The sequence below is a fragment of the Branchiostoma lanceolatum genome, chromosome 13 (assembly GCF_035083965.1).
Source record: "Branchiostoma lanceolatum isolate klBraLanc5 chromosome 13, klBraLanc5.hap2, whole genome shotgun sequence".
Classification (NCBI taxonomy): domain Eukaryota; kingdom Metazoa; phylum Chordata; class Leptocardii; order Amphioxiformes; family Branchiostomatidae; genus Branchiostoma; species Branchiostoma lanceolatum.
The window spans coordinates 13128463-13152617 of NC_089734.1; the positions used below are offsets into that span (position 1 = coordinate 13128463).

At 40.4% G+C, this 24155-nt stretch overlaps 2 protein-coding genes across 2 annotated transcripts; both read left to right on the plus strand.

Moving 5' to 3' along the window:
- The first annotated feature begins 136 nt into the window (after positions 1–136).
- On the plus strand, positions 137–5046 carry LOC136447655 (EGF-containing fibulin-like extracellular matrix protein 2). The gene is made up of 7 exons (XM_066446696.1): positions 137–191; positions 1127–1372; positions 1874–2056; positions 2420–2539; positions 3026–3139; positions 3574–3693; positions 4847–5046. The coding sequence occupies exons 1-7, from the start codon at positions 137–139 to the stop codon at positions 5044–5046; spliced, it is 1038 nt and encodes a 345-aa protein (XP_066302793.1).
- A 4042-nt stretch (positions 5047–9088) lies between these two features.
- LOC136447656 (uncharacterized) lies at positions 9089–22270 on the plus strand. The gene is made up of 14 exons (XM_066446697.1): positions 9089–9165; positions 10981–11048; positions 11583–11690; positions 12141–12398; positions 12713–12760; positions 13486–13794; positions 14042–14329; positions 14547–14918; positions 15269–15382; positions 15713–17059; positions 17364–17522; positions 18706–19890; positions 20198–20266; positions 22050–22270. Exons 2-14 carry the CDS (start codon positions 11018–11020, stop codon positions 22268–22270), a joined length of 4509 nt encoding a protein of 1502 aa, XP_066302794.1. The 5' UTR covers positions 9089–9165; positions 10981–11017.
- The last annotated feature ends 1885 nt before the right edge of the window (positions 22271–24155 follow it).

Sequence of the window (24155 nt, forward strand, 5' to 3'; positions counted from 1 at the left end):
GTTCTATTGCAATGAAGTGTTTTTTTATACTATCTTTTATATGGGACGTTTTGCAATTTATGTATGATGTATCTTTGCTCGTCTTTATAGTTTTATGTAAAAACATAACCCTTCTAGGAATTGAACAACCCCAGCCATGAAGAATCTCCTGCTCTTAGTCACTGCTTACTGCCTGTTGGTTCCCACGCTGGGTACGTTTGTTCGTGTGTCATCATAGCTTCCATTGATATGATAACAGTATTGTGCTCAAAAAAACTAACAACGATCCCTTTTCGTCAAGTCATTTTGGACACTGTTAACTCTCCAAACTCAAATAGCATCAATGAAAAAAAGCGTCACAGGACGTGTCGTAAAATTAGTGTGGCACAGTTTAGCGTGGCGCCCTTTTAGTCATGTCTTATGGTCTGGTTATTCGTATTGCTCTCATCATCATTATCCTTCTACCATGGGAGGCAGGGTAGGTCCATGCACCACTGAGCTTCACCGAGATCGATTAGCCATACCTTCACCCCGATTCTATAATTAAGGGTTAATGAGGCGTGTCATTAACGTCATTATCATATAGCCTATCCAAACTGACCCATATAAGAGTAGACACTTCCAGTATGACGCATAGATCCCTTATACTATTAAGAATGCATTTAAGAATTTACATTTGTCCTTTTTGAACAGAGGATGATAGATTTCATTTTTAAAAACCAACATTTCCACAGATAATATTTGATAACATTGCCATATTGGCATACCAAATCTTTCAAATCTATTATCTATTATCATCGATCATTCCTCCCTGCTGGGGGTCCTTCTGACAATGCTGTGGGCGGCTCCACTTACAGTACAGTTCCGCCCGTTTAGATTTGACTTGTATTGAATTGGTTTATTCTATTTTGTCATATGCTTACAAAAGATTTGATTTATTCTAAAGTAGTTCACATTTTTGGGAACAAATAAACATTATACGAATGATAACAAAAAGATAACCTCCCCCTCTATATAATGGGGGGAATGATGATCACGGGTGTGTTATGGTGTCATAACACATGGGCAATGGAGGCTTCAGATTGGTCGACGCCACCTGGCCATGTGATAATATCTATTGCTAATGGGTTTTGTTTCCCTATCACAGAGTGCGACATCGTTACTACTGGCTACTCCGATACCAGTTATCGCTACCGATGGCAACAGCCAGCCGTTCCGGGATCGCTGTTCACGTTTCAGGTCAGGGCCAGGAATGACGCCCACATCGGTCTATCGCCCCACAACGGTGACTCCGACCCCATGTACGAAAGAGTCATCGGTGGATGGCGCAATAAGTGGTCGGTCATCCGCCGGAGGAAGCAAGGGCCTAACCTAGTGGAAGTAAGAACACAAGGTAACATCATATTATTACCCTAATATTAATTTTTTATTGTTTCATATACGCTTTTGTATCACCATTTTTGGATTCGTAGTATATATTTTCCTAGGGATGTGCCCTCCGTGTCTATATGTGATGTTGACTATCAAATATCATAACAACCTTATAACCCTTTATGTCTCTTATACGCACATTTAGTGTGCTAAATTTCATGGCATCTAATAAATGACTTCGCATTTTATTTTATTTTTGACTATATACGCATCCTGTTTCTTTGGTATTCTTGTTGATGTCTGCTAGTAGGCCTTTCAGACAATACTGTTCTGCCGTCAGGACTAACTTTGAAGTAAACTTCCGTTTTGCTTGCTGATTATTGCAATATTTGCACTGTGTGAAGCATTTAGTTTTTGGTCATTAGTCGTATTAGTCACAATAACTGCCCATTTTGCCAAGCGAACAGAAATTAACTAAGCTTTTAGAAGTAATGGCTCAATGATATTTTTATTTTGAATCTAGACATTCTGTCGGCAACTTCGTACAGAGGCTTCTGGGTATCCTGGTCTTCATATGGAACTATCTCCGTTGGGAGACAAGGCGAAACTTCGTCATTTATGCGGTGGAGAGACCCCGACATACAGCCGATCCGTTATGTTGGGTATACCACAGGATACCGGAGCACGGGATATTGGCGATTTTGTGGTAATTCCTTAAAACGACGTCTAGAAGATGACGTATGAGAAAATGTGCATATCAACTCTTTTTTCTATTTTTCCATCCAACTAGATATCCTTTTCAGTTTTCACATGGTGTAGTAATTCTTAGAACTCCTCGTATGACTCATAGCGGATGCAGGGCAATGTGTGGGCTAGAGAGAGCCCCGATTGAGAGAATTCTCCAATGCCCCCCCCCCCCCCCGCTTATATCAACTTCAGCTGAATTTCATGGAAATGGGTAGGAAATAAAAACATCTTAAGATCAATAACAGATTTTTTGTCTTCAAAGTGCTTGTAAAACGTCATTGCTATCAAGCTAATCTGCCGATTCCTTTTCATTCAAACCAAGACTACAACGAATGCTCGAGGAACAACGGAGGCTGCGAACACAACTGTGTGAACACTGTTGGGAGCTACCGTTGTAGCTGCCGTGACGGGTACCAGACGGTTGGGTCAAATCACTGTATCGGTGAGTATCCAATACTAGAGATTGAAAATAGGCCTGTAAGTTGATGAATTAGCTCTTTATGCGGGATAATCATTGACATGTACAGTCGAGGAAAAGTCAGTTCTATGCACATGCTTCATCTCTCCGGGGTTTACAATGTTTATCATATCACACAAAAACATAAGAGGTCTTTATTCTGTGTTACGGATAGCAAAAGTCTTTTCCTGTTATAAAGAAAAAAGCTATTGATTAAATAGGTTTCTTGTTTTTCATGTAGTCAGTTCAAAAATAAAATTTATATCTTCTAAAAGTATTTTAGAAGAGTTGTCATGCCATGTCGACAATATCCTATCATTTTACAAAAGTTATGCTTAGGTAACTTAGGTTACATTTTACACTGTTGATAGTTGTAATTGTTTTAGCATATACCGTTTTTCTCCGAAGAGGATCCACCTATAAGATCGTTCGCATACGGTATCATTGAACATTAAATGTTTTTCATATCAGACATTGATGAATGTGACAGCTATCCATGCCAAAACGATGGGACCTGCCAAGACCTTACCAACAGCTACAGATGTGACTGTAAACAGGGGTGGAGGGGTGTCAACTGTCAGACAGGTCGGTCATGTCTTTAACGTTAATTATGTGCTTTGGGTTGATATTCCATTTATCTGCATTGAAACATGTAAAGAAATGATACAATTTCTCCAATTCTAAGTCAACATGGCAAACTAAAAAAGGAAGCAAATCAGCAATTGGAAGCGTTTCTCTCCTGATGCTTTGGTACCAATTGTGCTGGTGCCATTAGGAGGTGTAGTCCCGTACCTCCCGGTGCTCGCACGGTTAGATCAAGGCCTTAATTTGTTACCGGGTCCCGCGTCGAATTTAAGTCACTGCGGGGCCCCGCTTATATCAACTTCAGCTGAATTTCATGGAAATGGGTAGGAAATAAAAACATCTTAAGATCAATAACAGATTTTTTGTCTTCAAAGTGCTTGTAAAACGTCATTGTTATCAAGCTAATCTGCCGATTCTTTTTCATTCAAACCAAGACTACAACGAATGCTCGAGGAACAACGGAGGCTGCGAACACAACTGTGTGAACACTGTTGGGAGCTATCGTTGTAGCTGCCGTGACGGGTACCAGACGGTTGGGTCAAATCACTGTATCGGTGAGTATCCAATACTAGAGATTGAAAATAGGCCTGTATGTTGATGGATTAGCTCTTTATGCTGGATAATCATTGACATGTACAGTCGAGGAAAAGTCAGTTCTATTCACATGCTTCATCTCTCCGGGGTTTACAATGTTTATCATATCACACAAAAACATAAGAGGTCTTTATTCTGTGTTACGGACAGCAAAAGTCAATAGTCTTTTCCTTTTATAAACACAAAAGCTATTGATTAAATAGGTTTCTTGTTTTTCATGTAGTCAGTTCAAAAATAAAATTTCACACTATTTAAGTCTTTTAGAATGTCGACAATATCCTATCATTTTACAGAAGTTACGCTTAGGTTACATTTTACACTGTTGATAGTTGTAATTGTTTTAGCATATACTGTTTTTCTCCGAAGAGGATCTACCTATAAGATCGTTCGCATACGGTAAAATTGAATATCAAATGTTTTTCATATCAGACATTGATAAATGTGACAGCTATCCATGCCAAAACGGTGGGACCTGCCAAGACCTTACCAACAGCTACAGATGTGACTGTAAACAGGGGTGGACGGGTGTCAACTGTCAGACAGGTCGGTGTAACTGGTCATTTCTTAAACGTAAATTAGGTGCTATAGGTTGATATTCCATTTATTGCAAAGTGGCTATCTGCATCAAAACATGTATAAAGAAGTGATACAATTATCCCAATTTTAAGTCAGTATGGCACACTAAAAAAGAAAGCAAATCAGCGATCGGAAGTGTTTCTCTCCCGTTGCTTTGGTCCCAATTGTGCCGGTGCCATTAGGGGGTGTAGTCCCGTATCTCCCGGTGCTCGCACGGTTAGATCAAGGTCTTAATTTGTTACCGGGTCCCGCGTCGAATTTAAGTCACTGCGGGGCCCTGTCGGCTCCCTAAATAGCCCGGCAGCCGCAGGTTGTCTCACGGGGCCACGTAGGGGTCACAGCTAAAAGTAACAAAAATAGCCTGTAAAATACCCGGCGGGGCCCCTTTTTCCAAATGGGACCAAAGTATAACAGGGCGTTTACACGTACATGTACATGATAGCGAAGACCTTGACGAAGCAAGCACAATGGCTAGAATTTCTCACAATGGACATGCCCGCCTACAAATAATTTTTTTCGTTGTTGCTTTTATTTCAGACGTAAATGAATGCAACGCCAACGCCGGACAGGGCCCCTGTGATGCTAACAACGGCATCTGCCAAAACTCTCCAGGAAGCTACCGCTGTTGGTGTAACGCCGGGTACCAACTTGCCACCGACGGACACTCTTGCGAAGCTCCTCTGAATTCGTTCAGTATGAATATGGCAATACAAACAAATCTGTCACCCCAGCGTTAGTGTCCTCATCATTGAATATTGGAAAAATACCCGACACCTTAGCCTCTACCAGGCTCCAGAGGCGGCTGAAAAGAGTAGAAATTGGCCATATAGACAGAAAAACATGCAAAAAGGAGTTAGTCTGCTATAGGGGTACAGTTTGCCGCTCTAGAATGGCATATTGGACCCTCTCTCCGTAGCTGACTCCCTTAGCATACTATTCACTCTATTTGGCCAATTTCTGTCATTTTTTCAAGCCATCCGCGGGGCCTGGTAGAGGCTATCGACAACTATCTGCTAGACAGAATGAGAAAAAACGATTAATGCCATTAGACTCTATACTGATTCTATGCATTAGTAAATGATAAGCTTAATACCATGGACCATGGATATACAAAATGTTGGTAAGCCACGGAATCAATATGGATAAATCTTTGTTAAAAGGAATTTATTTGGTCCGCAGGAAAACATTCTATTTTTCAACTTTTCCATCACAGTTAGCGCTGCAATCTGCGAGAATGAGCCTGACGGGACCTACCGCCCCCATCCGTCCGACTGCTCCATGTACGTGGTGTGCCACCATAAGGGAAACGACGCTGTGTTGAGCTGTCCTCCCAGCACCCACTGGAGTCAGCAACTGCAGACCTGTGTCAAATCGGATCTGACAACTTGCACCTAGGTACACATCACATGCACAGAATTACACATGTGATAGATGTTCGGTTTTTAAAAGACCATCTCTTTGAATTGCCATTGGTCGCAGCAACATAGCTTTAAGATTAGAATGTACGCTCTACACAAAGTACAGACTGCAAGTATTTTCAAGTGACATGACGATGAGCAAGTTATAAATTTGTACCTTGTCACATCTCAAGATCTGCACACTTACTATTACATGTATAACTGATATCATCAATACAGTGTTATTTTAGTCTAACTGAAGATACTACCTTGTAAGAGCGACATTTCATACTTAAATATTTTCCATGCATATATATCGAGTGTAACGACAATATACCTGTCACCTTTCGTTACAGATGCACCAAACAACCTGGGCCGGAACCAGTGCGGACACAGGAGAAAACTACTTATTCGCTACTTTGCGTATCTTTCATCACATGCAACGCTACAAAGGCAACTACAAGAAACTGCTTGCTCGCTTTCTCGCTTGCTTTAACTTCAAATGCTAATAAAGACTTCAAAAGGCCCTTGTCGTATCATTATTGCTTCATCTATGATTGGAACAGGACTGGTGGACAATGTGTCTGAACATTTCAAAGGCAAAAATTTGTAATGTCGAAAATTTTCATCTAAGCCTAATTGTTGCAGATGACGTGTTTGAATTAAAAGTGATGCGGATGATGAAAAAAAAAATAATGCCATCGACATAACAATATACCCACACCCTCATGAGTCATAGAAGTGGTCTGAAAGAAAGTACTTTACACAGTACCTGGCCATTTGTCCCGTGAAATATACATACTTTTTATTAGCGTGATCACTATATCTTAAGCAGTCCTCTTTTTCAGATGAAACGAAAATCAAGTGCTATAATAAATCAATAAGGAGAATATGATAATTTCTTTGTCAGCTAAATTTTGTTGATTAACTGACGATTGGTTAATTGACAAAAATTGCTAAAATAATTGCACCAATTCTCCATACAATGACATACGATTGGTTCTTTGGGCAAGATGGGTCAGCTGATCGTAACGTTATCAAGATGGCCGACCCACGAATAGAGGGTACAGAGGGTATAGGTTTGCTTACTTATTACAACGAGCTTGTAAGGCTACCATTGCAACTTATCTCGAAGCATAATTCCTTGGGAAACATCTTGACGGTCACTGTAGCTGACTGGGCTCAAGAACTGACCGCATGGCCCAGTCAACAACCGTCAAACTTTTCCCCAAAGTTCTGCTTGGAGAATGGACACCTGTCTCTTCCAAAAAAAAAGAAAGAAAGAAAAACAAAATTAAGCTCGCTGTAACAGTAGACAGGCACTTAGGGAAGTTGTGGAGTCCTCTAAATGTGATAGTGTACCCGGTTATGTCGGCGGGAAATGTTTAGATATTTTATACATTAGACTGTGAAACTTTAGAACTTGACCTCACGTTGACCACTGTTAATAACGGTCCATTTTCTCACATTGACAGGAGGCAACGATAACACAACTCCTTTGTTCTAGATATAGGCACCCCCATGCACTCTTATGAAATACATATACGCGAATGCCAACTGATGAGAAAACATGACTTTGTATTTGATATTTGTCTTGATGCGCTGTTTTCATACTTATGGTACTTTAAAAAAGATGACCTTGGTAGAAACACCCCTATTGTAGAATAAAATGTTCCAATCCAAGATGGCGGAAGACGAAAGGTATAAGGTTACACTGAAGTCAGCTCCTAAAGGTGTTTCGAAGTTCGCCGACATTCTTTTGAAGGTTGCTAAGTAATTATTTATCGTCTGTGGACTATTCAGCATTTCTAGATTTACGAGTGATAAGTTTTGTTGACATTGCAAACCGAGGGTAAAGCTAAATAGTTTTGTATACTAATTAACGTTACAACCGAGGATAAAGCTGAAATATCTTGCTCACTAATTGCAACGAGTCTGTAAGACTCCCGTTGACACTAATCCCCAAGTAGAATTCCTTGGGGGCAACATCTTGACGGTCACTGACTTGGCTCATGACCTGACCGCATGGCCCAGTCACGATTTTGTCCCAATGACCTGCTTGGAGATTATATTGACACCTGTTGTTTTCAGAAAGAAAGAAAGAATAACAAACAGACAAGTTCACTGTAACAGTTGAAGCGAAATTAAAGAATGGTGCACTTGATAGAGACGTTAACATATTTCAATTTAGCTGGTCAATATTGAAAAATTCATGTCAGAATACGGGAATCTACCATGCATATTAGGCTCATGGTGAAACTTTAGACCTTGACCTCAGGTCACTTAGTTACGGTCCATTTTCTCACAGTGACAGGAGGCAACGATAACACAACTCCTTTGTTCTAGATATAGGCACCCCCATGAACTATTACCAAATACATATACGCGAAAGTCAACTTATAAGAAAAGATTCCTTTGTATTTGATTTTGTCTTGATGCGTTGTTTTCATACTTATGGTACTTTGATGACCTTGGCAGAAAAAAAACCTTTGTAGAATAAGATGTTCTAATCCAAGATGGCGGAAGACAAAAGGTATGAGGTTACACTGAAGACAGTTCCTAAACTTGTTTCTAAGTTTACCGACAATCTATTGGAGGTTGGTAAGTAAATGTATACCGTCTGTGGACAATTCAAAATTTCTAGATTAACGAGTGATTTTTATTGACATTGTAAACCGAGAGTAAAACTGAAATAGTTTTGCTTGCTAATCAACGTTACAACCGAGGGTAAAGCTGAAACAGTTTTGCTTGCTAATTACAACGAGTCTGTTAGACTCCCGTTGACACTAATACCCAAGCGGAATTCCTTGGGGGCAACATCTTTACGGTCATTGACTGGGCTGAAGACCTGATCGCATGGCCCAGTCATGAAATTTTACGATTTTGCCCCAAAGATCTGCTTGGAGATTACATTGATACCTGTTGTTTCGATTAAAAAAGAATGAAAGACAAACAAGTTGACTGTAACAGTTGAAAAGAAATTAGAAAATTGTGAACTTAATAGAGACGTTAGCATATTTAAATTTAGCTGGTCGATATTGAAAAATTCATGTTAGAAAATACCCGAATCTACCATGCATAGTAGGCTCATGGTGAAACTTAAGACCTTAACCTCAGGTGGAGCACCGTTACTTAGTAACGGTCAATTTTCTCACAGTGACGTCATGACAGGAGGCAACCATAACACAACTGCTCTGTTCTAGATATAGGTAACGCTGTGAACTATTTCCAAATACATATACGCGAAAGTCAACTTATGAGAAAACATAACTTTGTATTGATTTTGTCTTGATGCGTTTTTTTCATACTTGAGGTACTTTTAAGAATACACCCTATATAGAATTGCCCCTATTGTAGAATGAAATGTTCCAATCCAAGATGGCGGGAGACAAACGTTAGGTTACACTGAAGCCAGCTCCTAAACTTGTTTCGAAGTTTGCCGACATTTGGGGGAGATTGGTAAGTACACATACCGTCTGTTGAATATTCAGTATTTTTAGATTTACTAGTGATAAGTCTTTGTTGACATTGTCGCGTTGAAAAACCTCCTAAGATGAAAAACAAATCTTGTTTAACCCGGAAGTTCAACTTGAAAGCATAGCAGATCATAGCACTTGTCTGCTTTCAACATCACGGTTATAAACTTCAGAATTCTTCTTACACTTTAAATAGGAGATTCCTTTATTTCAGTCATGATCATTTTCCTGTTGTACGATGGACTGAGTTTGCAACTTTGCCTTGTCTATGACTTGGCATTATTGTCAAATTGAAGCATCAAGAATAGTGGGCATGGAGCCGACTGCAGCAGATTGGGTATAATTATGCACGCGGCAAGTTATTTTCATATGCTAAGGATATGTAGGTTTGTAAATGACATGCTATGGGCATGTATGTATTGAAGCTTGTGTTCACCTTTCCGACATTGCATGTGCAAGGTCAAAGTTGAAGGACCATTGTCTCGATTAGCATAACAACGCCCAGACGTGTTTGTTTATGGTACCGGTTCCGTTGCTAAATAGTCCGTGAAATTAGACGCATATCGTAGGTTTTATAGATAGTTTTGGCTCCAAATATTTCGGCTATCTCTATAGCAATGTGTAATCTTCTATATTTCCTGAAAAGACGGATCTTCGTAGCGTTAACGTTTTACGGTTGCGGAGTTTTGGTCGTCCACGAATACTTCCTGGTATCAGTGCGCAATGACGGTAACGCGGCCTTATAGCCTCATTACCCGAATCGTACGTTCTATGTGCGCTTTGCATGGTTTCGCGCCATCGGGGATTGTGTAAAACATATCCTCAGATTTTTTTTGATTTTTCTTTATTGTACACACAGATTGATGAACTTTATTGCCATATCAGTCATTATCCTCTTATTTTCCGCGCAGCGGTCTTGGAAGAATGCCCGAAAAATAGCAGTTTGGGGGGGGGGGGTGCTTGAAATGATGGTTTTCGCCAAAAATAACGTTTCCACAAAGAATGTCAACTGAGTCTGTCGGTCAGTTGAAAGGCAGCCCTATCCATATTGAATTGTCCGGAAAACGATGTTTGGAGAAGCACTAGCGCCTTTCTGGGAACGAGTCAGATCGGCTCAAAATCTGAACCGCAAATTTATGTCTAAATAGACTTCACCCTTAACATATTACCCACAATACATGTCGCTGCACATGCGTACTCAGAAGAAATCAGGGTGACGACCAGGCACTTCCGGCAGATTACCGTGCCCTAAACCGAACCGCGGTCAGATTCAAACTCCGACCCGGAACCTAATTCTAATGATATTTTAAAGATATATAGGTACGCAAATGATATGATGAGATTATGCAAATGACATGCTAAGGATATTCCAATGACATGCAAATGATTGCAGACAATATAGAAAAATTCTTGTGACATGTACATTATAGGATACTGGTATATAGAGTGCATGCATGAATTGATATGTGAAAAAGATGCAAATGTATTAATGTATGCAAATGATATTGATATGAACTTTAAGACTTCTTATAATATACATGTATGCTAATGATGTACTAACAGTACTCATTTGTGTATCCATGTATTCCACTTAATTATATGTATATCATTGGTAAATTATTTCTGTCAAACATGTTTCCATCTTACCAGTAGTCAAAACAACCGATTGTGCATTTACACAACTGATGCTTCTCACACAGTACTTGGCCATGGTATGGGTGCACCTAGCACACACTTGTTTGCATGTTCTCTGTGACAGAGTGCAATTTCTTACTCTTGATTTTCTTACCGGTTTAAGTGAATCAGACGCGCCTGAGCCAAAATAACGGGTCATCATGAACGGTGTGGAAGATGAAAACTCTGGAAGTAAGTTCATTCTACACCAAATAAGAAAATGTAAAGATAACAAATGTAATGTTCACCGTACCTGCATATCTGCTTTCATCAAGAAATAAAACCAATGTGCCTGTGTCTTGATTTTTTAAGTCTTCATAGTAAACATTTCAAACATTAACAATGAAAATTTGTAAATAGATATAGGTGTAAGACTATTGAATACTATGCAACTATAAGTCACTCTAACCGTGAATAACTTATTTATGTATTCCATAGATAGTTACACTATAGGTTGGTAAGTCATAAGAAAATGAAGGTCGCAAATCACAATTTAGAAGTGATTGATCAGGCCAACCATAGATATTGAGCAAATGATGTGCTAAAATGATATGCTTGTGTGGGACGACATCGTTGGCGCAATTCCTTCATGCGGTAAGGAATAGTACAGTCTATTCAAGCTGTTAGGATTAAGTAGCCGTAGATTTGCCGGCCAGGTAAGTCAGTAGATTGTGATTAGAACTTTATTTTCAGATGTTATATCCATTGTCATCCTTATCTTTTTAGGTACATCACAATTCTCAAGTAGAGGGCAGAAGAGGAAAAGAGAAAACAGGGACGGTCAGGTACCAGAGACGAAATACAGTCTTTCTAAGGATAGGCTGGCAATGAAAGGTAAGAGGTAATTGTAGCTTTAAAAGGTTAGAATGTGTCTATAAAAAGGATGGTGCTGGCTGTGGGCTTGTGCTTGAGGGACAGTAACAACTACAACTTCAGAACTTTATTTGAATGTTTTCTCTCTCAGCTACATGTATGTATGTTCATACAATCTCCCATGTCAACGTACATGCCAGAGGTCTGGATTATTAGATCAAGTATAAAATGTTCATTAAAAGGTGAAAGTACCTTGCATGCATGATACAACCTGCATGGTATCCCAATACTGATTGCAGATGGAACATTTAAAAGAAATCCAAGTAATGTTATCATCCAATAACACTCAGATGAAAAACTGTGCAGGCACTAAGTCAGTACGATAACAGAATTGCCAGAGGGGGTATATGAATGGTGGTAAATACTATGAATGATTGATAATAATATTTTTTGTTTCCTGTTGCTTTGCAGATGTCAGTATATGCTTCTATTTCATCAAAGACGAGGTGAGCTCAGACTGGAAGGACCTCGCATATCATCTTGGATTTAAGCAATCAGACATCAGTAATATGGCCAATAGAAACCAAGATGACAAGTCCCGCTGTATGGATCTTTTGGAGGAATGGCTGAAGCGTAACGGAGAGAGAGCCACCATAGATGCTCTGATGGACGCTTTGACCAATGCAGGGTTACAGAATATTGTGGATGGTCTGAAGAACACATTTTCTGGTAAGATATACTTGTTCTATTTCATAGGGCTACGCACTAGATACTGTATTAAGAGATGGCTGAAAAAGTTGTGTCTGTTAACCATTACAAAGCTGCCAAATAAAAGTTGTAAGCCGGTTATCCACCAAAATGCATGTTTCTTTAATCAGCCTGTAATGTTGGTGATTATTGTAATGTTAACAAAAGCATGCTATACCTCATGTACATACATTCTTTTTTGAATTGCTATCCTTTCCCTATTGGAAATTTCAATCCATCACAATTAACTTAATCTTATATCACAACATAACATCCTGCATTTAATTCATTTTCAGAAACAGCTGCACAGAGCCAATTAGTTGAAGCAAACCAAGCACAAACAGGTAATCACAGAATTCTTTGCAATGTGTCACAGGGTGAAAGTTAAATGCTTGTGCTTGAAATGCTTAACTGACCAAAAGGGAAGAGGCTAAGCACTATTTTCCTAAAAACTTACTCACATATACAAATGATCAAAAGACATTGGGTATCATTTTAGATAGAAAATTAACAGTTAGCTTTCTTATAAATCAGAATTAGAAGTGCCACCTGCATATGCAGGCTAAGCAGGTAAAATTAGATTTGATTTGATATTTCTATACATACAGGTCATGTACCTAGTGGCACTTGAAAAATACATGTTAAATATATAATCTATATATGATAGCTATTAAGTATATGTGGATTTTTTTAATTCCATACTAAATGCTTACTACCAATAATAAATGCATAACAATGCAATTATTCAATTGGTTTCTATAGTCTGCAATTACTAGTTTTTACTTGGATCATATCAATACTTTATAAGATCTATTTTTCTAGCAAAGCAAACCAATACATGTATAATATGTCTGGTGAAGGTAACTTTTGCTAGTAATGCATGCCTTTATTGAGAAAGAGTATTTGAACTCAATGCTATATGCTAATGATATTAAGAGAAATGCAGTAGGTATGATCAACCAACTCAGTAACTCAGCTGCTTTCATATAACCTCACGAACGATTATCTCATGGATTATAGCGTTGAAGCATTGCATGCACAGTGACGTATTTCTGATTATTTCTCACAGGAAGCATTAAGGCTCCAGATGGATTAAAAGCTTTGGAAACTTCAAATGATAGCGTCAAGTTAGGATGGACCAAAGTCAGCTCGTTTAAGATCGATGGCTACCGTTTGGAGCAATCCATTGCGTACGCAGAAAAGTGGACAGCTGTACACAAAAGAAAAGTGTTATCTGATATGATCACAGAGTTCACAGTTGTCAACCTGACACCTTATGAGGAATACCACTTTTGCGTGACCTCAGCCTTGGACAAGATGGGCAAGCTTGTCTTCGGTGAGAGATCTGAGCCACTTAAAGTTCTGACCAAAAAGCAATGTAAGTATCCATTTGTCAATTTAGTCTATGCGTTGAAAAGATTGTCTTGAAATGGCTATCTTTGAATTAATGGTTTGCTTGATATTTTGCAGAATGTTTCCTGTCATTTTGACACAAAGTGTCACATTCAATTATTTTTTAGTGGGGGGGGGGGTGTCAATTGCAAGTGGTACAATATGTTCAGCTGTTTTCTCCTGGATGTTTCTTGGGCTAAAATGTACTTATCAACTGTTGTTACTATTACCAGATCAGCCATATCCACCAAGAAAGATAAAGCTGACAGACCACACTCACGCATCTCTCTCGCTGACATGGAAAGAGCCTGAACCAGTTGATGATGTCAAACCAGCCTGCTACGAATATGTCGTTGAGATGTGCCTTCATAGTAAAGACAAAAGTCTGAATACATGGACAGAATACTGCAGAACAAAACAGCGCCAGTGTACTGTAAATGTTCAGGACAATGGCGTCTACCGATTCCGTGTATCAGCCAACAATACGGAAAAGAACATCACCAGCCTTCCAGAAGAACTAGGTAGGGCATTTTGTTCTTAGTCTAACTAGTAGATTACTGTTTGTGTATCACTACATGCGATATGCAAAAGCAAACACCAACACGTTATACAGTAAACATTGAATGATTAAGCCTTTGTAAAGAACTCATTAAGGAAGGGTGATTTTCAATAAGCATAGAAAATGTTTCTCATATCAAGTATTCTCATATCATATCATTATGAAATTCTGTTTTTCAGGAGATCCAGACGTACCTATTCATATCGAGACACAATCAGCATCACTTCTACAGGTTCTCAAAGCACGCTGGCTTTTTTCTGCATCAACTCAGCCTAAAAGCCAAGAGACAGGAAGTATCATCTTCAATATCTCTTGCCATGACCTAGAAGGTCTGCGTGAACTGTGGATGAACTACAAACTGGGGAAAGTCAAGAAGTTCTTTGAGAACCTGTTTGTCCGACAGACCAGGCTTTCCTCTGTGAAGACAGACACCGAACTTGAGATCAAGATTGATAAGAAGGATTTCTACACCTGCCGTCGACATCTCCAGCTAACCAGGCCTACCAATAAAGGATTTCGGTTGGTGAGGCTTGGAAACACTCATCTCAGAGGTGAGTGTGTCTCTTTTATTTGTCTAACGTTTTGACACCCAGTTGGTATCTCTTTTTTTTTTTCAAAAATTGTGCAATGTCACAACAAATGTTTTTCCCAAAAGTTAATGGCTTTTTCAGAACAGTAGTGAATCATAATATTTCCAAGAAAATCTCCCTCCACCCCCTCCTAGCATGATTTTTTAAACTTAAATCCTTTTAACCTGCCTGCACAGTTACGTGGCCTAGGTGATTATTTACTTCTGACTGGGGAAGACTGCAGTAGGGCAGTTAAAAGATCTGATGCATTCATTTTTTAGTGTAAGCTTTTGTGCTAAGATACAAATTCAACTGTTTGGTATTATCAACAGGCACGCAGCTTGGTCTTAGTGAGGATTACCCAATCTACTGCAAACCAATATTTCATAAGACAACCTGCTCGCAGCTTGATTTCCTGGACCCTGCAGTACCCATCGACCAACTAGGTAAGCATCATGAATTCATGATGAATATGTTTATTTGAATATGTTTATTTGAATATGTTTATTTGAATTGATAAGCAGTCATTGGGATAAAATGCAGATAGGATGTCCTCAATATATCAATAATCAATGAGCCTACTTGGAAAAATAAGATTTCATCGTTCAGATAGATGAAGTTAAGATAAATTTAGAATTTAGTGCCAGTACTTTGAGTAGTCAAATGCTATACTGTTCATCATTGTCTGTCCATCCATTTCATGTAACATGTAGCCAATTCGCCTACAGTCAAGAACTTGCAATAAACTTTCTAACAACTTTCTCTATCCTGACCAGGACTGGGCCCTACAATTTCTGCTGACAAGCTGCCGCCCCTCAGCAAACAAATGCACTATTCCATCCTGCCAGGCCTGGACCTGGCCGTAGTGAAAGGGGACCAGGCCAGTAAATACAGGGCTGATGACGTCTCTAAATTTAGAGCTGCTGTACAAGCTGGCAGGGAGAAATCACAACGACTTGAGGTTCAGCTTCATACGGTAAAGGCACAACTGGAGACTGAAAGACAGGAAACAAGAGCATTGAGGATGGGGGTCACCAAACTGACAGAGGAGAAGGAGAAAACACAGAAAGTCATTCTGGAACAGAAGATAGAAATCCAGCAGCTACAGGAGACCAACAAAGCAATGCAAACAGCTAGAAAACAGACAGAAGCCATGGTGCTGGATTTGAACAAAGAGGTAACCAGATTGACAGAAGAGAACAAGAAAGCACAAAAAAATTTGATAGAAAACCAGCAACTAAATGAGGCCAACAAGAGTATGGCAGCTACAATAAAGGACGTAATGGATGCAAAACACACTGCCAAGGGTGGGAGTCAGAGGCAAGACTATGGGAGAACGACAGACCCAGGAAAGGAGACAGACCCTAGGAAGGGGGCAGACCCAGGGATGGAGATAGACCCAGGGAAGGAGACAAATCCAGGGAAGGAGGCAGACCCAAGGAAGAGGACAGACCCAGGGAAGAGGACAGACCCAGGGAAGAGGACAGACCCAGGGAAGGGGACAGACCCAGGGAAGGGGACAGACCCAGGGAAGGGGACAGATCCAGGGAAGGGGACAGATCCAGGGAAGGAGACAGACAAAAGGATAGAGATATATGTAGACCCAGGGAAGGAGACAAGCCCAGGGATGGAGATAGACCCAGGGATGGAGATAGACCCAGGGAAGGAGACAGACCCAGGGAAGGAGACAGACCCAGGCAAGGAGACAAGCCCAGGCAAGGAGACAGACCCAGGGAAGAGGACAGACCCAGGGAAGAGGACAGACCCAGGGAAGGGGACAGACCCAGGGAAGGGGACAGATCCAGGGAAGGAGACAGACAAAAGGATAGAGATATATGTAGACCCAGGGAAGGAGACAAGCCCAGGGATGGAGATAGACCCAGGGATGGAGATAGACCCAGGGAAGGAGACAGACCCAGGGAAGGAGACAGACCCAGGCGAGGAGACAAGCCCAGGCAAGGAGACAGACCCAGGGAAGAGGACAGACCCAGGGAAGGAGACAGACCCAGGCAAGGAGACAAGCCCAGGCAAGGAGACAGACCCAGGGATGGAGACAGACCCAGGGATGGAGATAGACCCATGGAAGGAGACAGACCAGGAAGCACAAGCTTCTCGTTCAGCAGGTGTGACTCAAACTATTTTGTTATTTAGATGAACAAAAATTATTATCATCATTATTGATAGAATAAATGGTCCAAGTTTGTTCTGTGAACCTTTGTGGCAAACACTCTGGCCCCAAAATTACTAAGCTTTGCTCACAGACTGCTTGAGCACAGGAATCTCGAGTGCAGGCTAATGACAATAAGTCATAGAGTATGAAGATCTCAATACCTCCATGAAATCGTCTTGTTTAATTGTAGCTCATTAGTTATGGAAGTAAGGTTTAAACTATGGCATTATCTGCAACCTATATGGCCTTTTCCCCAGACACTGATGGCCAGAATGCAGAAATTGACGACAGGGTCATGGAATGGATTATGGACCTGGAGCGCACACAAGATGTGTTTAAAGACCCTGAACACTACAAAGAAACGCTGTACCGCTTCCAGTTACAAAGGGACCTCTTGTTGAAACGTATTATTGGAGGTGGGTATAGGTTTGGAACAAAAATGTCAAAATGAATCCTGAGGCTGATGGAATAATTAGCGACTCACAGTTTTTGTTGGATTGTTTATTGGCGACGCCTCAGGGGCGAGCCAAATTTTTACTATATTGTGTGCAGATTGCAAGAAGTCTAGGAATTGTACAGGAATGTGAAAGTCCATGGGACGATAACTCAAGAATACCTGGATGTATTGTCTTCATATTTTGTAGGTGGATAGGTCTGTGGACGACCTTGTAATGATCGGATTTTGGGCCCCCTAGCGACTTTCTATGGTACTGCAGGGGAAATTCTACTTTTCAAATCTCGTCTTCTGAACACGCTGTAGTCATGCTTTTTAAGTGGTGGATAGCTCTTTGATAGGAAAATATGTCCTGTAGATTTGGACCCCATAGTGGCTTTTTTTGGAACTGCAGGAGCTGATTTTGACTCAAACTTTGAAAGAGAATAACGCAAGAAGGGAATGACGGATCATCATAATTTTTGGTGTGTAGATAGCTTAAGTGATGATTTACATAATCAAATACAAATTATGCAAATCAATATCTGATTTGCATAATTAATGAGGACAGTTAATAAATCAGCCTCATTCTAATATAGGACTCTCAGCCACATGACATATGTAACTGAGAAAGAGATAAATATCGATAGATATCAATTATTCAAATTGATACTTAATTTGCATAATTAATGGCAAAATACTTTAAATCCATAGTGGTAAATGATGGGGATTTCATTTCTGCACCATTTGGATGTTAAGTAAATGTGGCCACTATTATAGACACAAATCTTGCATAGAGGGCCTCATTTACATAATTTATGAGGAAATGGTACGATATCTTATTTTCTGAAAACAAGATTTTCATACATTGGACAACTTGTGTTATTTTGGTAGAGAAGGTGATCGACTGATATGATTTATGCGATGTCCTTATTTGCATGTGGGCTAAAAACGAAAACGTTAACAGAGACCACCGTCACCATGGCAACATCTTTTTATGTTGCCAATCTTGTTTTTTATGCCCCAACAGCTAAGTTTGTTCTGGAAGAATAAGTTTTAAACTTTGTAGCCACCGATTACAGTATTTTGATGCCCCGACATTATTTGACATGCATTTGTATTTACAAAGAGTGAAAACTGTATTTTTGCTTTTTTCATTTCGTCAGAATCCGCAGCTGTTCTACTTGTTAATGATGTGTATGGAACATCCCCCATCAACCGGGAGATGGCTCAGATCCTGACAGGGGCAGGGAGGAAAGTTCACTCAACGGCTCTGGAGGATAAAGAAGATGACAGAAAGTGTGCTGAAGCGGATGGAGTAAAGCTCGTTCTTCCAACCTGCAATGAGGGAGACCTGAGAGAACCCTGTCTGGATTGGCTGACCTTTGACCACCTCACCCGCTATCCCAGACTCCCACGACATATAGGGTGCATTGTGGGCCATGCTGGCATCACCAGCAGAGCAGCAACAACCATAAAAGAACAACGTTTCCCCCAAGCAAGCCTTGGTCTTGTCATTGAGACGATACCAGAGGACACAGAGATGTACAAGAAAGAGGAGAAGGCCATGGGTATTTGGAGAAAGGAAGACTCCATCAGACAAGATGCAGAGAAGGCAGATGTTGTTTTCTCTGTTGGACATCACGTATATGACCACTTCTCCAACGTTTTTTGTGCAATCCCTGAAGACAAGAGACCAACTCACTACCTATTCTTGCCAGAACCGTCAGACTTGTTCCAGAAAACCACAGTTGGGTACAGGGAAACCAAAGAGAACTATGTCTTGTTCATTGGTGGGGTAAACAATGCAGAGAGGTTGAAAGGTCATATCCTTGCAGCCAAAGTCATGGCCAGGGTGACAGAAAGGAGTCATAAGAGAATCCAGCTGTGCATTTGTGGTATCAGCAAAGAGGAGTATCAGGCCAGTATAAACATTCTCCAAGACAACATCAAGTCAGGAAAGTTGATCCCTACTTTTCTTCCCGAAGGCACCCAGGAGGACATCTGCCGACATATGCAGCAGGCCCACCTGGTTCTCATGCCCTCCCGTACAGAAACCTTCGGACTGGTTGGTCTGGAAGCTATGGCGGCTGGCGTGCCTGTCCTCATATCTGACCAATCAGGACTGGCAGCTTTGGTCAATGAGGTCATACCAGAGTTCCATCACACTGTAGTTGGAATCACGGGTGATGATTCTATAGATGTCAGACATTGGGCAGACCAGATTGAGAAAGTTCTAAAGATGTCAGAAGCCGAGTTCAGTAGAGCTGCAGCACTCAAACAAAGACTACTGGAGTCCAAATACTGGGAAGAGTCTCATCAGAGCTTCCTCCAGGCATGTGGAGGTGCAGGTGGGAAGATTTTAATGCTCTTGAATTTGTATCCTATAAACCAATTATTATAAGTATTATGGGAATGTTAACTTTTAATTGGCTATAGTCAACACTTACATGTGCTTTGTGTTTTTTTTTTGCTGTATATTTCTGAACCCCTGACACTGGCAGAGAAAAAAATGGTCAGGAGCCTAGGACTTATGTATTTTTTCCGGTTTAAAGGTGAACCGCCATGAAGCACTTTTGACTCTAGAAATTTTCTCTCTTTTTTCTCTCTCTTTTTTATCACAATGTTTGATGAGTGTATATTCCTTTGTTTTTGTAGCTGAGAAGACAGAGAAGATAACTCCAGAACAGAAGTTAGAACCTTCATGGCTGCCTGCTGGGAAACCTGGTAATTTTTATATTTCTTTCTAGTATACTTAAAAGTATTAAGATAAACCTTCAGCAAATGGAGCATTTGCAAACACCTTTCCCCTAGTCCCTTCCATTGCTGGGCCTTAAAAGCTTGTTAGCTTTGAAGTTCCCTCTCACTGATTGCTACCATGCTCAATATATTAGTGGAAGCAGACAGAATAAACGTCTGACTGTTTCAACATTTTATCCAGTTGCTTGAGTAACTATTTTTGGTGAAGCAGACTAAAGGTGATAAGACACATGGATCCAGGCTAAGGGTTCTCATGGTCCCCTTTCCAGGTGAGGCTCATTTTTTCACAAGGCATTCTGTCTCCAGGGTTGTTTCCATCCTACATGTATTTTGTTGTTCCTTTTTCCCAGGAGTTCATTCAATAGACCCCTTTCCAAATACCGCGGCCATTTTTAATCTAGCTCGAGCGCGCGTGGTTCGAGCGCGGGAAAGCGCGGGAAAAGTACACACCCGTTAAGTCCGAGCCAGCGGTAATGGCGTCCTCAATAGAAAGCAGCGTTGAGTCATCTTCGGCGGCGAGATGTTCTCCTCCTCGGTGAAATCCATCGATATATTTGCATGGCACAAGTAGATGATATTGTTGTGGACACTTGGACTCGATATCGGCCAGTAAGATTGTGAATTTCTGCTACTTTTCCACAGTTCCTACCGGGATGTTGAGCGCGCGCTACAGTTATAGAATGCTAATATGTTTACACCGCGTGCTTGTAGTTTCCCTAGTAATGTTAGCTTAAGTCGAGAAAAATCCCACAAAACATACACATGGACTAATTCGGTCAGCCAATGAGAGAGCGCGTTTTTATCAAACTCAACCTGATTGGTTGAAATAGTTAATAGGGGCACTACTCTGACAGGTGCAGACACAACTTCACTACTCCCTGGCTCCCATCCTTGTGTTGTTATTGTTGTGTCCTACTGAAGTTAAGTGCAATTGAGAAGGTTCAAAACATTTCTGGTGGTATGTTTCGACACACACGGTGTTTTTCTTATTTTAACACTGCATGGAAACAAAGATTTCCACAAGTTTGAAAGCTTGGACACTATGGTGAAACCTGACATTTCCTCGCTATGTACACGAATTTTCTACCCCTGTGTCACCAAGATTGGACACCAGTGCACACAATAGTGCACACAAAGTGTCCAAAGTTTCCCACCTTAGGAAACATCCCGTGTCGGGACGTTGACAATAACAATAACAATAGAGAGTTGTGAAGTGCGTGAAAGTTTGCCTTGAGCAAGGAGGCCCTTGCTTTGAGTAATTGTTTAAATTTTTTGGCTAAAAGTGACGTAAACCTAAGAATTTTCAACCTCCTTGCGTAAACCCCTGTTACATGTCTACACTATCGGGCCGCGGGGAAGTCTTGAATACCGGCGCTGATCGATAGCGCATTCAATTATTCATTCAAATACCAACATTGCAGACATACAACCAACGTTAGCCTCTATGCCACAGTCGCTTTTTGCATGGGGAGGGAAATGGGCGAAACATGTTGCATTTGCTCCAGCAAATGTTGCCTTTCTAGTCCTCTTATATCCTGATACTGATTGTAGACTGAGAATTTTTAACAAAGTTAATAACAGTTAGCCTCTACCAGGCTCCGCACGATCGCTGGGAAAATAGTAGAAATCGGCCAAATAGAGTGAATAGCTAGGGGTAGTTCGCTATACAGCGAAGCTCAATGAGCGATATAAGGAGCCTTGAAGGTACAAAAATGTTTTCTCCAATTATTCTTGTTCCGTCTCTTTTTAGATCCAGACCTACCTGTGCACCTACCCCTGGGTCTAGCGCAGCAATCGCCTGTTGGGGAGAAGGCTGGGAACATTGATGCGAGCAGACTCATGGAACGACTCCTTGAACTGGAACGGACACTGTTTACTCCGGAAGTGTTAAGGGATCCACAGCTCTACGAGAAAACACAGAAAATTTTTCTACAACACAAAGATCTCTTGAAGAAAGCTTTAAATGGCTAGCTGTTCAATCGTAAGGCTTGCCCCAAGGCACACATATATAGGTCCATTTGAAGTATTAAATTGGGCCATATGTTGAGGGACCAAAAATCTAAATGATGATGATGATGATGTACAATAGATCTGATTCAGTACAAAATTGTGCCAGGTGTGACTTGCATGTAATGTGCAGACTCATTCACGAATAAAACTGCTGAGCTACACTATAGGGAAGAGATGATATTTAACCATTCATTGAACCAGTGAGTACTCAGAAATGCAGGCAACGTATATATATATATAGGCTAACATCACAGTTTGGTGGTGCAGTGCAGGGCTCTATGCATGAACACAACTTAAATGTAACCCATAGTTAACTTGAGTTCCTTTACAAAAATTCCTGGAAAACTTTAACAGGATTGTTACTTTTTTAAAATTCATGATCAGATTGACAAGTAGGTTGTAAACGTGTATGGTGGGGCCAAAACTCTGGTTCTTGAGGTGTAAAAGCATACAGCTGAGTAAGCTAAGTGTCAATACAATCCCCCGGTTGAAGAATATCTTGCAAAATGGTCAGGTTATGTCCGGTATTTACCTCTGTACAGCCAATACCTTGTTTTCTTTGCTTGCCTTTAATATTTTCCAAAGTAGCGCAAGGATAATCTTCAGGGAATTGAGAGTTTTGTTTGTTGTTGTATCAATTAAACTTTTCAAAATATTCTTGAACAGCTTCCATTCTGTGTATCTTAAGGTCTGTGATGTACGCCCTTTATACACGTATTAACATTTGTCAACAGGCGTTTTAAGTAAATGTAATTTTGAGTACATTTACTTTACATTAAAATGTTACATGATACGAGGATAGTATAATGTCTATCTTACCAGTACTGCAGCCAGTTCAGATCTTCTTGCAATTGGTTAACTAATCAAGTTAATCTAAGATAAAATCTTCCAAGAGAACACTCTACCATCAGCTGATCATTTTACTACTTATAAAGACCACATGCAGATTTCTTAGTCACACTTATTTTGCAAGTCTTTAGCATTTTGAATGTGATTCAGTTTTCTTCCCTTTACCTCATACATGAACTGACATGTGTCACACAAAGGATACATTTGAAACCACTATATAGGTGCCTTTCGCGGCAGATCATGTCCTTTCCGGTTGACAAATCGTTCTTTAAAATGCGGGTAGGCAAGAATTAAGCAAAAATCTATTGATTGCTGTGGTTATACTCAAGGCTCATTGTTCTGAAACTCTCATAATTCATTCGGGCACCATAAAACTATGACATTAATTTTGTTAGGGTAGATTAAAGAGATCTAGTACTAATATCAGCAATTCGCGAGGCATGCACACTTCAGATATCCAAGTGTTCAAGACAGTTTTGAGAAGACCCTGAAATCAGCGATCTTATTAACACGGCGGTCTAATGCTTCGGTTCCAAAAGGCTTTATCTTTTAGAAATTCATACCGTTTAAATTGGGAATACTTTTATTTGTTAGTGCGGAAATGTCACAAAATGTCAATAATGGTGTTCATTTTTACAAGTAGACAAATAGTATATTTTGAATGACCACAGTGTAACAAGGTTATATGAAAGAAGAATGTGATTGCAAAAACTGAGGCTGCGTACTAATTTTACTAAACACGGATTAACTACCTAATTTCCATCCTAAGCGCGGGCACTGTCGGTGACTGTAAGGTCGGCGTAAATTTGTACCTGACTGTTACAGATCCACTGCTGTATTTTGGCTGCAGTTTACATGACAACCGCTGGGCGTCACTGGTAAACGTGAGTTAACGTTTTTGAAATGGAACAAGCGGGAATTTTACACATTTTCTACTCTGAACTCAAGCAAACTCATTTTTGATACTTTCCTTGTGCACTTTGCTATGAATTTTGAG